Genomic DNA, 14,737 nt, shown 5'->3' on the forward strand with positions numbered 1-14,737 from the left:
GGCTAAGAAGATCATATAACTTTCTAGAAAGTAGAAAAATAGTATAAGAAGTTATTAAGAAATATAACACGTGTAATAAAGTAAAATTAGCGTGACACGTACTATACGAAGAATTACAACTAATATTACTACCTAAAAGAGTATAGTAAACTATTATAATAGACTTTATTATTAAACTATTAAAGTTAAAAGAACCTATAATAGGAGTAGCTTATAATAGCATTTTAGTTATTATAGATAAACTTATAAAATACGCTTACTATATTCTATATAAGAAATTAAGTAATACTAAGGACTTAGTATATATATTCTTTAAAATAGTTATTATATAATATGGATTACTAATAAAGCTTATATTAGATCGCGATAAATTGTTTACCTTAAACTTTTAGAAATGCCTTATAGAAACTATAAAGATTAAATAAAGCTTATTAACGGTATTCCACTTATAATTAAATAAATAAATAGAAATCTTAAACTAAATACTCGAATAATATCTGTAAAGCTATGTTAACTACTAATAGAATAATTAGGTAGAATAGCTACCACTAGTATAATAGGCTTATAATAGCTCTAAGATTAATAATATAAAGATATTACCATTTAAGGTAAATTACGGATTTAACCCTATTATTAAAATACATGTAACATAGAATATAAACGCGCTAGCAGCTATAACGCATGTAGTAACTATAATAGAAATATAAAAACACTTATAATAGGAATAGATATTTTTGTAAAACCAAATAAAATACTACGCGAATAAAAAGAGATTGCTAGCGCTAATCCTAGAGGAGGGACATAAAATATACCTTATTCGTAAAAACATTAAAATAAAACGACCTAGCGATAAACTTAACTAGAAGAAAATCGGATTATTTCTTATTAAACGAAAAATCTTAAATACTAACTACGAACTATTATTACTAAATGGAATGAGAATCCATCCTATATTTCATATATTACTACTAGAGAAAGCACTAGATGAATTTATAATTGCTATAAACATTATAACGAAAGATACTAACGAATATAAAGTTAAACGGATACTTAAAGCCAGACCTCTAAATGTATTGTATTTTTTGTATTTTTTACTATGCTGTATTGTATTGTATTGTATTGTAATATAATACAATACAATACATAAATGAAATACCTATAAATGTATTATTAGGATATATAATAATAAGTTTTAAAAAATATATAATAATAATAGATTTTTTTCTCATTATGATAATATAAAAATTATACTTAAAAGTCTACGTATTAATGAAATATTTTACTTTAAAAATAGAATAAATATAAAATATTATATAACTTTTTATATAAAATAAATAAAAAAATAAGGTTTTTTTTAAGCTTTATAAAGATGTTATATTATATAAATTAAGTAAATATTTTTTAAATAATTTTTTTTACTTATATTATATATAAAAAACTAAAAAAATATATAATATATATTAATTATTTTAAAAATAATATTAAATAATAAATAAAAATATATATATAATATAAGATAATTATATAATAATATATTCTTAATAATATATATTTTTTTATTTTTCTCTTATTTATTACTAATTTAAATTATTTATTATACTTTATATTTTAAATATTTTTATTAATATAATATAAATTATATATAAATTATATATTATAAAATTCTTTAGCTTTTTTATATTTATTCATACATTTTATAATTATAAAATATTTACATATACTTATATATATTATAATATATATATATATATATACATTAAAAATAAATTCTATGACTTTTATTATACTATATATTTCATCTATTATAACTCTACAAAAAAAACGAATTTTATTATAAAATTAGTATCATTTAAAAGCTTATAATCTTAGCTATTTAAAAATATTATTTTTATTTACTTTTAATTAATAATTATAGAGATATTATATGCGGTATCTAGTGGTGTTAAGAAAGTGGAGTATTTAAGCTACCCCGCTTTAGGAAAAACGCCACATTCTATAAACTAGAATATCTCTACTAATAATAGACTAAAATAGATAAAAATAGAACTAATCGATAGCTCTTAAAAAGCTCTATCTTTACATACTAGGTGCATCTTTATACGTCTAATATTCCTAAAGTTATATTAACTTAAAGTTTAAAAATGTAAATACTTCTTGTAGTATACATATGTATGTTTCAGGTGAAAAAACGCCTTAACGTAACACAACAGAAAGCCCTCTATGCATTGTAATCACACCGGTATATTCTACTGTTTCACAATAGTTGTATTTTGTCTTGCAAATTTTTCACCGATTTCTGTACGAATATGCACGTTTTAGGGGTAAGTTAGGCATCAAAAAAATGCCTGAAATTTAAGGTTTTCATGACATCTTTCATTGTATCTAAACTCTATATATTGACTGTGTTATCCCTCTTTGAAGTTTAGAATTCTCTTTTTCTACACCAACACTTAAACACCTATAACTCAACCAATATCTTACTTTTAATAAAACTTTTTTTTTCACTAAATAACCCTACTTTTAGGGTATATAGTGACTACTTTTTTTACCTTAAAACCCTATCTTATTTATCATTAAAAATGGCTGAAAATCCCTTTGATTCTGAACCCGATTTATCTACGAATAATAACTCTACTACGAGTCTTCCAACGCTAAATCGATATCAAAATGACCCTGAAAATGATGAGGGCTATCAATTTAGTTCAAAATCATATATCTTTCAACATAATCTCTTTGATTTTCGATTATCAGAGATTAATTTTAATAAAGAAAGACTAATTCATTGTTTTTGCACTCAACCAGACTGTTTATTTACTTTTTATAGTAAAGCAAAGCGTTTTCAGTCTTCTAATGGTGTTACACACTATAAAAAAAACATCCTTCTATTGTAACCTCAAAAAACGAAGAAAATTCTAAATTAACGTGTAAGTTATTATCTTTAAACTATTCTTTTAACATATTAATATAATATTATAATATTTTAAAGATATTAATTACTAATTTATTAATATATAGTGCCTATTATTACGGAATCACCTTTATTATCCGAAATATCAGCTCAATCTAGTATATCTAGCAGTAAAAGAGGCAATAAAAGACCTAGAAATAATACTATTATTAGTGAATTTTCTAAGGATACTGCTCTTATGCTAGCTATTGAGTTTATGCTTCAAAATAACCTATCTTTTACTACTATTACTAGTAAAAGCTTTAAAAAGCTAATAAGCTATTATAATAAGTAAGTTTATAATATTATATTATATATTTAATAATATAATATATATTTAATAATATAATATATATTTAATAATATTAACTTATTTTAGTCAAGATACGAGCTTTTTTCACTATCAAAATATACTTTCTCATATAGATATTTTATATCTAAAAATAAAGAAGAATATAATTAATATAATTCAAAATCAAGTTGATAAATTAGGTTATATATCTATTCAACTTGATATTTGGACTTCTATTAATTCTAAATCTTATTTAGGAGTTATAGCTAATTGGCTAAACTCTGAATTTGATTTAGAATACTATTTAATTGGTTAGTTTATTATTTTTATTATATATTATATTATTATTTAACTTTTTAAACTAATTATATTTAGGATTTGAATATTTACCTAATACTCACACTGGAAGTTCTATTAATCTTTGTTTTAATCAATTATTATTAGAATATAATATAAAACCAGAAAAAATATTAAGGTAAGTTAATTATAAGGTTATTTTATGATACTTTATGATATTTTATGATATTTTATTTACTTATTTTAAATTATAGTTTTACTAGAGATAACGGCTCTAATAATAACACTTTTCTTACCTCTTTTTTAAACTTTTATACGGAAAAAAACCTAAAACCTTTCGATATTCGTTGTACAGCTCATATTTTAAATATTATTGCTAAAGATATTATATCTACGTTTATTACCGAATCAACAACATCCGAAAATATCGAAAAATACAAAAATAGCGAGCTTTTATACTTTTCAACAGAAGAATTTAACCAATTATCTTCTGAAAAACAAAAACAATTTTCTAATTTACTTCCAGGTATTTTAAGTTTTTTTTCATTATATTTATATATATTTTAAGCTAATTATTATATAGGAATTATTGGAAAAGTTAAAAAAGTAGCAATTCTTCTTAAAAATAACCAACAACTTTATTCTCAATGGATTAAAGCTTTAAAAGAAGCTAAATCTAAGGGCTTTATAGCTAAAAATAATAATATTACAAAAATACCATTAGGTAAGTTATATAATATATTTAATAGCTTTTATTTCTATTAAAACCTTAAAAATCTATTTAAAACTATTAATAATTATTACTAACTATTTTTACTTAACTTAGCAAACGCAACAAGATGGAATTCAACTTTTAGAATGATAAATACGACTATTATACTTAAAAAAGCTATTATATTATTACAAAACGTTACAAATATAGCAGCTTTTAAAGATGCTAATTTAACAACGCAAGAATAGCTTGATTTAGAGACTTTATCAAGCATTTTAGAGGTTTTTAATGAGCCTACAAAGAAATTACAAAGCCAGGCTTATAATACTATAAGCTTAGTATCTTTTTATATCTTTAAAATATACTTTCTTCTTGAAAATATATTAAAAGATCAAGAAAGTTAGCTTAAAAACGTAAGTTTTTTATATTTTTAAACTTTTTATATTAAAATAATAACTATTCTAACTTATTTATAGAAAACCGCTTATAATCCGTTAGCTAGAGCTTTTATTTCAGCTTTAAATATAGGTTTAAAGAAACTAAATTACTATTTTCCAAAAGATATTAATAGTAATTATAGTTTTTGGAAGCCTTATTTATTTGCTGCTATATTAGACCCTAGATTTAATATTGAAACGGTTAAAACTCGATTTAATATAAATTCAACTACTTTACATTTATTATTAAATGATTTAAAAACAGAATATTAAGAGTAAGTATAAATAATTATTAAAAATAACCTTTTTTTTAATATTTTATAACTAATTATATCTTAGAACATATAAATTATATATAAAAGACCCTAAAAATAAGCTTATTCCAAATATAGAAATAGAAGAAGATTCTTCTTCTAGTTCTAATTTAAATAATCGAGTAATAATCGATTTACAACAACCAGCTAAGAAATTAACATCTTATAAAGATCCTAGGCCTAAATTAAAGCCTAGTTTATTTAATGACTTATTTCCTAAGCAAAAAAATAAAGCTATTAAAGAAACTAGAAAAAACGAGATTTCTAGTTATTATAAGCTTAATTTAGAAGATGATGAGGTATTTTTAACATTTATAAGCTTAATTATATAAAAATAAACACTAACTTTTAATAGGAAGATATATTTATTTGGTGGGCTAATTCTATTAAAGCTTTTCCGATTCTTTTAATAATAGCACGAAAATATTTAGCTATTCCAGCTACTTCAGGAGCTATAGAAGGGAATTTTAACCAAGGAGGTAACGTGATTAGTAAGCGAAGAACCTCTTTAATGCATTCTAATATTCGAAAAATTTTATTATTAAAAAACTGGGCTAAAAATAAGGAAAAACGAGTTAAAACAAAGAAATATTATAATTTATTCTCTTATTCTAGCTTAGATTCAGAAAAATCTGAATCAGATGAAAATTCAGCTTTTTCTGGTAGTAATAAAGCTATTTCTAAAGTTAAATTTGTAAATAGTACTAAAAATAGGGAAGAAGAGGAAGATAGTGATATTTATGATGCATAATAGCTTTATATTAGTATAAAATAAAGCTTTTAATATTTTTTTTGAATTTTATAATAATAAGAAGAACTTTAGCTTTATAAAGATATTTATATTAATATTATAAGTTATATATTTAAAAAGTTACTTGCATTTATATTTTTTTAAATTTAACATTTACTCTTAAGTCTTTTTATAGTATATTTTTAGATATATTATTAAGAATTAATTATATAAAAAATAGTATTATATTAATATAGTTTTAAGGTTTATAATAATATATTATTTACTATTATATTTTTAATAATTATTAAGATATTAAATAATAAAGCTTAAAAATTTAAGTTTAATACTATATAAATTAAGAAAAAAGGACTTAAAAATAATAATAATTAAGTAATATAATTAATTAACGCGTTAATAGCTTTAAAGTATTTAATTTTATAAAATTTATATATTTAAAGTTTAAACTTTATATTTTAAATTTTTAATAATATATTTTAAATAATAAAAATATAAATAACTCTCTTATTATATAACTTATAATAATATAAATTAATGCATTTTAAAGGACTAAAATAGCTCTATTTAATAATATAAAAATATTTCTTATAAGCCTTATAATTAGCCTTATATATACAAGTAAAAAATTTACTAGCGTTTTTCCCTAATAATACATTTATAGGTATTTTAAGAATGTAATGTATTGTATTTAAATACAATACACGAAAATACAATACAATACAAAATACAATACACAATACACTTGTATTTACTATATCCGTAAGAGCTCTGCTTAAAGCACGGGGAGATATAAAGAATTATTATTATCTCGTTAAATAAAAGGGATATTTAAACTTTAAAAACACCTAGAAACCAGCTAAAAATCTTACGAATTACTCGACGTTACTTGAATAGTTTCATTCCTAAGAAACGCATCCCAATTAATCTCTTAAGCATTATCTAATAACTTAATATTAAATTCGGTATTTAAGGAACGAACTAAAATAGAATTCAGATTCTTAGAAGGAGTAAAAAGGACCCCTATGGTTTTTTAAAGCTATTTCGCTTTCTCACGTTTCACACGTTTTAACTCTTTAACGTTATTAATATTACGCGTAACCGCACGTATTATTTTCTTAAACTATAATTTCTTTTATTTTCGTAAACGTAAGACCTTTTAATTCTTAGCTAAGGCACGCTTCTTAGCTTCTTTAAGCTCTCTCTTAAGCTTATAATATTAATTCGCGATACTACGAAGCTATTAAGGGGTTACCCCCGTAATATTATAATTCCCTTACTTATCTACTATACACTTTACATAATAACTTAAATTAGAAACGAAGGCTTTATATTAGGGAAGTCCTAAATAGGCGTAGCGAGCGTAAGCCTTTATAAAGGATAAAGACGGATTATTAATTATCGTAGAAAGAAGGTTATTTTAGCGAAGGGAAGAAGTAAACGAAGCTTTAAACCGCTATTTTAAGACACGGTTAGTTAATATAATAGCATATAATAATAGGAGGAAGAAAACGCATAACACTTAAGCTAGCCTGTTTTAATAGCCTTAAGAATAAGACTAATAGAGAAGGGGTATAATATTACGAATAACATTATATAAGACACGAGACGGGACCGCACTAGCTAGGATAGGCACGACCCGTAGATATAAGAAGAAGGTAGAGGCACGTGACTAGCCACGTAACCTAAGAGGCGATTAAAGAGGTTAATATTTAAACACATTAATTAAAGAGGATTAAATTAACCGAACTTCGAGCTAGTTAATTAAGGTTTAAAGGGATTAATAGTTAAGCTAATTAATCTAGGACTATAATAGAGAGATAAACGAATACTTAAGGAGAAAGTATTCCTATAGTTAAATAGTCTAGTTCTTTATTAATTAATCTAAGTAATAGTCTTACTATTAAGAGTTATACTCTTAATAGCCTTATTTTAATACTACTTAAAAGCTACTCCGTAGCATTTAACCTAACTTACTTCCTAAGAAATAGACCTACTATGCCTTAGAACCTAAGCTACCGTTACACTTAAGTTTAATTATTAAAATAAACTTTAGGTTTTTAAGATGGTTTTACTACCTTACCTAATAGTCTCTAGGGATTAGAAACCTTCTTAGCTTTACTCTTATTCTTTATAGCCGCGTTTATACTCTTTATCCTTTTATTTATCTCCTTTACCTAAGGGGATTTATAACTTTATAAATCGGTTATATAAGTTTAAAATAACCACGATATTATTAGTTCTTTAAGCGTATATTCTAATAGTAGAATTATCTCTTAATACCTTTATCTTAAATCTCCTACGTAGTTTAATTATAGCCTTATATTTAGCTCCTAGCGTTCATTTCTTCTTATTTATTAAGCATTTTATTGCTATAACTCCCGTCTTTCTTTAAACTTTTTAGGTAAGTATTTATTCTTATTTTTATAGCTATATCCTATATATCCCCACTCCTTATAAGAGAAATACTAAAAATAATCTAGGTCTCTTTACGCGTTATTTTTAGGAGAGAGAGCTAGTAATATTAGAGCCTTATTTCTTAGGTTTAAATTATTATTAACGTGGAAAGAGTTTACGTAATTACCTTCTATTTACCTATCTAAGTTCTAAGTGTAATAGTTAAGCCTTTTATACTATTTGTATAGTCTTAATAATTTTAGGTTTATTTAAACCTTAAATGCTTTTAATTGCTTAATAAGTTTAAATATTTTCTCATCCCTTTTTACTTACTATTTAGCCTACTACTTATCCCGTTTCGTTTAATAGTCTATTAATACGCGAATTAGGTCTATACTTATTACTAGGGTTAATTCCCTATATTATCTTATAATCTTTTTTAAGGTAAATAAGCGATAATTATAAAGAATAATCTTAAGATTCGCTATCGTTAAACCTTTAATAGCTATCCCTTATATCCACTTATTTAAAGTAAATAGCTTATTTAACACTTGCTTTTAAAGCTAAGCGTTTACTTCTTTATGTACTAAATAAGTAATAAAGTTAATAAGTAGTATCTATCTCACGTTTATCTTTACCTTTATTATTAAGTTCTCCGCTCTTTAAATGTAAGCTATTAGTAACTCTCCCTTTTCCCTAGTAAAATAAAACACCTTTTATTTCGTAGCTACCTTTAAATATAGGTTAAGGTCTAAAAACTTCTTAATAAACTTCGCTAAAAGCGCGTTTTATCTTCTATTCTTATAGTTTAAGTCCTTATACCACGCTACTACTCTTCCCCTTAGACCTTATATGAAATATACCCGAGCTAAAGTGTCTACGTATTTTAGCACTCTTACTAATACTACTATAGTATTATAGTAATTAACGTAATCTTAGGCTAGACTATCTTTAGGGTATCTAGTAAATAAAATTCCTCCTACTTCCCTTATAGAATAAGAGCCTAAAGGGTCTATAATTCTTAGTAGTAGAAATAAGGGTAGTTCTTTAGTCTTCTCTTCTTTTAAGTTTAAACTAATTAATAAACGTGGGAATAAAGGTAAAACGTCCTTTAATAGGTATATAGAATTAGGGGAGAGATCTTTTATAAATAAAAGCATAGAGTTAAGTTTAGAGTTTAAGTTTAAGTCTAATAGTTCTAGATTAGCTTAATATAATAAGGGGAAAGGTTAAACTCTAAGGTCTTTTAAATGTCTTTAAGCTAATATTAGCTTTTAGAAGACTAAAAGGAAAAAGAGTATTTAAGTATTATTATACTACTATAAGCTAGTAATAAGAGTTTAATAGAAGAAGTCTAATAAATATAAGCGTGTCTATTTAAGCAATAATAGAAAGTAGCTTATAAGCTAGGAAAAGTTATAATAAAGGCAAAATTAAGGCTAAACCTTTAGTTAATCTATCGCGCCTCTTATTTCTTATAGGTAAATAGATTAATAGATAAAAATTTTTTAAAAATAAATTCCCTAGGGGAAGAAACCCTTTTCTTTTATTTTAGTCTTGCTTTTAATTACTCTTTTTATTAATAGTAGGTAGTATCTTAATTACTATTACCTTCTCTATAAATTTCTTATAATACCTAATTTAGCCAAGTTTAATTAATCTCGCGTTCCTATAACGTAACTCTTATAGTTTATACCTAATACTCCTTATTTAATTAAATAAGTTTAATAAGAGATTAATAGGGTAAAGTGGTTTATACGCTCTCTAGTATTAAGTATAGTGTGCTCGCGTATAAAAACTAAGATTTCTCGCTTTAAAGTAGGGTTATAAAGCGGCCTTAAAAACTAAAAGAATAATCTCGTATCTACTAGTATTTAGTAGCTCCCCGCCCCACTTCTACCTAGCTAGAACTTTAAGCCTACACTTAACTATAATCGCGAGATTATATAATAGGGAAGTAGGTATACCTACTACTAGTCCTGCTATTTTATAAGGTGCTATTAGTATAGGTTTCTAGGAATTAGTTTCGTGGTTTATTAATTATTTCTATAAATCTAATACATTACTAGCCTTACTACCATATCCTAATATATCGTAAAACGAATAGGTGCTTATAGTTTTCTAGTCTTATATAACTTCTATAAGAAGATATCTCGTGTAATTCTTTAATAAAAGAATAGGCGTCTTTAAAGTTCTATTAAAAGCTTTAAGGGTCTTTTTATACCCTCTAAAAAAAGAGAAGTAATAATCGTGTATTCTAGTTTATTTATAGGCGCCTAGTTAACACATTTAATCTCTTTTAATTTCGTTAAGTCTATAGTTCTAGGAATAGGGATTACTACTCTATTCTCTAAGCATTTAGCGTAGGTTTTAGGACTTCTTTAAAGTCTAGTAAAGTAAAGCTATATTATAGCGTATCTAGCTATTATTTAAAGGCTTTTAAATCGTTTAAGTTTATAACTATAGAAAACCATAGAAAATAAACCTCTTTATATCCCTTTTTAGGTGTTTAGAAGGTGTTTTAGGGCTCCCTTAAAATTAGAAGTTTAGATTATTTATCCGCGTATATCTAGCCTTTATTTAATTACCTTCTTTAGGCTCCTGTAGTCTCCTAAAGTGTAAGTATTATTCTATAACTTCTCCGTAATCTTAATGCTATAATATTAAGTTCTCCTCCCGTTTTATTCGTATTAAGACTATTTTACGCCTTATAGTTCGTGTAATCTTTTATAAATAGTTCTAGCCTCCTTTATAATCTTAATCTCGTAGTCTTAATTTCTCGTAAAGGTTTATTCGTATCGTTCCCTCCTTTATGTAAAGTAAAGGTTCGTTCGTATTATTCTTAGCTTCGTGTAAGTCTAGTAATCTTTTGTAATTAGTTCTAAGCTTTATTAAAGTCTTAATATTATAATCTTAAGTTCTTATAAGAATTAATTCATTTCGTAGCATTAGTAAGCTCTGTAATATTCGTCTAATAATAAGGGCTTATTCGTATAGCTTTATTAGGCGTTTAGCACTTATATTAAGTTAAGAAAGAAAGAAATAAAGAAAGGTACTAGAATTATAAGGTCCTAGTCTTATCACTAAAACTATATAATAATTTATAGCATTAGTTGTATTAATTACTATTCTTCTTCCTCATTTCTACCTAAAGTGTTCCCAGTAGTATTACCCCTCTTTCCACCATGTAACGTGACTGAGTCCACTTTTCTCCCCAACACCTCTTGTGTCCTCGCGGTGACACTGGCTTCACCAGCCGCTCACCTAGGCTCTGGGCACCCGAACCCCGCTGTGCCAATTACCAACTGACAAGTCAAGTACTTCAGTATGCAGCTGGCAGAAGGCCAACCCTGCTTTTTGAGGCATTGATAAACGGACCAGACATGTTGACGGGTTAAGCGATGAAGCGCTTCAACTCGACCCCTTCTTTGCAGCTGATTTGCACTGCAGCTTAATCCACAAATAGCCAAATTACCACATTTGGATCGAGACAATGCCACGTGAACTCGTCCACCACTTGACGCTTCAATTAATGACGCACCTCGGATTTGTTTTGCCTCTTCGACCCAACGATTACGCGCGCAACGCATCCCAAACGGGAAGCAAGAACTCATTGAGCATCATGTCTCCAAGATACCCCCAATTGCCCCTTAGTTCGCCCCAAGAGAAGACATTCTCCCCGCTGCTCAACGTCTTGTAATGGAACACCACAGAACCGTCGATGCCATAGTCAATAGTGTTGAGCCCTTTGATGCAACATTTGCCAATGTCCTACTCCCCATTGCAAAATTGGAAAATAAACAATCGGGGGAAAGAGCAATTATATCTGCTCTTCGCTACGCGTCTTCCGATGCAGAGACTCAACACTGGCCCGAATATGCAAGTACAGTATTAGAGAGACCGGACTTATTTCAGCTCATACAATCTGTCAACAATGGTAACATGTTGCTGGATTCTGAGTCCAGCTGGCTTCTCGATCGAACGCTCTTACGCAACCAGCAATGTGGGTATGGGTTGCTGCACGGCAACGACAGCCGAACTTGGCGTAATTGGAGCTCCAAGATCGAAGAGCTGTGCGCTGAATTCAATCGAAACATTCGAGAATATGTTCCAGTGGACATACTCTTCACGGCAGAGCAACTTGCTGGCCTGCCCGACAAAGCACCAAAAGGCTTCCCCCGGCACGATAGCGGCAAACGACGAGTCAAGTTGCGAGTGGACAATTGTTTGACACCATTACGATATGCTCAGGACCCCGAGACAAGGAAACGCATCCAACTGGGTGATGGCAGAGACTTGAGAAAAATGACCTCTATTCAGAGAAATCGTCTTGCTGCGTGATGAAAATGCCTGACTGCTTCGGTATAATAGCCATGCCGAATACCGACTACCCTTTAGAATCGCTGAATTAGTAACATGGGTAGAGAGTACCATTGCTGCCCTGATGCAAGACTTACTTCCACTGTATAGAAGTAGATTTGACCGTGCCCTGAGCAAAAAGAAAGAGGTGTTGGTTGAGAAGGGCCTTGGCGTTCAACTTGAAGCAGGTCACGGTAGAGTCCTTTGACAAACTATATTATGATCGACTCCTTGACGAAGAAAGACACATCAAGCACGAGGGGATCAGGGTAAAGGCGGAACAAGTACAAGGGAAATCAATGCGTTAATCTCCAACCGGTATGATGACATGGTGACCTTAGGTATGAAAGACAATTTGCTAAAAACCGCACAGTGCTACGAAGACGCGGACGGCCATCGAGTGTGCCCAGAGAAGACGTTTATGTGCACCTTTTCACCGTCAGGTATACATAATCTCGTAATTCCAACTCACGCACAAGTGATGATGGTCTTTCACGGTACAAGCATCTCCGAGGGATACCGAATACCGCGTCGAATCAACTAACACCGGATTAAGAACTCGGTCACTGCATGCATGACCACTTGAGTAGACACGAATTTATCAAGGTACACGCTTTCGGATGCAGCGTAGAGTTTGGCGAAGGCATTGTCAGCATGCTCGAACAGTGGTCATGGATGAAAAATGTCCTCATCAAAGTCAGCTGCCACTAGAATTTAGACAAGACGTATACGGATGCCTGGGTCCAAGAACACCCCAATTTGCCAGCCCCGCCGCAAAGTATTCCAGATGAATTGATAGACCCGAAACTCGAGCAGCGACAAGAAGTCACACTTGACGCGTGTATAAGCGAACTGTACGCATGGTGTATCGGGTTCGACTTCTCCATGCTTATAAACTGGGTAGAGCGTTAACATCCTTTGATCTAGCCATTCGCAACTCCTAAAGCCGCGACGCACTGCTTAAAATAGATCCGGCTGATATCGACTTGGGAATAGATGAAGAGTGCCACTTCAATCGAAGACCAGAGGCATCCTTTCCGTACACCTTTTGCACGCACCTCATGTCGGGATACGATGCGACTTACTATGGCTACGTGTTGTGGTTCCGAAGTCATACATGAGGTCTTCATCAATATATTGACGACAGACAATTAGCGCACGAGTTATTGCTGCAGACTTGTTTGATTCTACCTTTGCCGGCGATCCCTTCAGGAACGAAGCTTGGGATAGATTCCGAAATGGGATCCTGAACTACGGAGCTAGCCAAAACCAACGCCGAATTCTAGAAAACTTCCTTGGACGACCTCCTAGCACACACGCGCTTCTTTTAAGTCTTGGTGTTGGTTCGGGATAAGAGTTTCCAGCCATTCGGGGCGGTAGTTCGGGATTGCATGGGGTTGAGGCTGCGGTGGATCTGGAAGTTGGGCCATAGCTCTCGGAACGGGAATGTTGTCGGATCGGCCTCGGACCGTTCTCTCGATGGCTAAGAGGGTATTTCAAACTAGTACTTGATCTGTATTCACAGTAATGCGACCGTAGCGCGACAGCCAGGTGCACCGTGTAGCCGTCAACTTCAGTATACGGCAGGTTACACTGCTGAGGGAGTGTAGAGCTCAAGCACATGTTATTCTCCTTAAAGTACAATAGTGGAATGTGAGTGATATTCTGGCACAGTCTGGTATTAACGGGCTGTGCATACCAAAGCCTCACACACACAATGGCGAAATAGTATGACAAGGTGGAGGCCAGTTACGGTATTCGCCGTAAGGAGCCTCACATCACATATCAAGCGGTATGTAGTCCTAATAGCTTGAATCCCATATATTTTCAATTGTCAGACCCATCAATTTGTCAAGCTTGTCAGTACCACGGCGAATGTTGGTTTGTCTTTATCGTCTCTATAGCTGCTGGGTTGAACGACAGATAGGCAGCTGTAATAGCGGTAGACTCACCCTGCAGCCAGCGGATTTTATTGTTGTCAATTGTGTACAAGCCAAACAGACGCGAAAAGGATGATGGCGACCACCAGCAATCGCATGAATACCAGGCCGAGGCGATTGCTTGAGGTGGTCAAGAGTGCAAATTTTGGACACGCGCTTTAACGTTTACGACGTGTCTTGGCCTGATCAACGTTGCGAGGTTGAAGATACAGGAACATACAAACCTATTATACAGCCTGAGATTGCATAAGTAATGTAGGTAGAAAGCTGGATCTGTGAATGCTCTCCCAGATC

General features: G+C 29.8%; 1 protein-coding gene across 1 annotated transcript; it reads left to right on the forward strand.

Annotated features, from left to right (window-relative positions):
* The first annotated feature begins 11,387 nt into the window (after positions 1-11,387).
* J3458_001706 (uncharacterized protein) lies at positions 11,388-14,121 on the forward strand. The gene is made up of 3 exons (XM_066116871.1): positions 11,388-12,821; positions 12,877-13,000; positions 13,060-14,121. The coding sequence occupies exon 1, from the start codon at positions 11,844-11,846 to the stop codon at positions 12,483-12,485; it is 642 nt and encodes a 213-aa protein (XP_065978758.1). The 5' UTR covers positions 11,388-11,843; the 3' UTR covers positions 12,486-12,821; positions 12,877-13,000; positions 13,060-14,121.
* The last annotated feature ends 616 nt before the right edge of the window (positions 14,122-14,737 follow it).

Source organism: Metarhizium acridum, assembly GCF_019434415.1.
Source record: "Metarhizium acridum strain ARSEF 324 chromosome Unknown scaffold_1, whole genome shotgun sequence".
Classification (NCBI taxonomy): domain Eukaryota; kingdom Fungi; phylum Ascomycota; class Sordariomycetes; order Hypocreales; family Clavicipitaceae; genus Metarhizium; species Metarhizium acridum.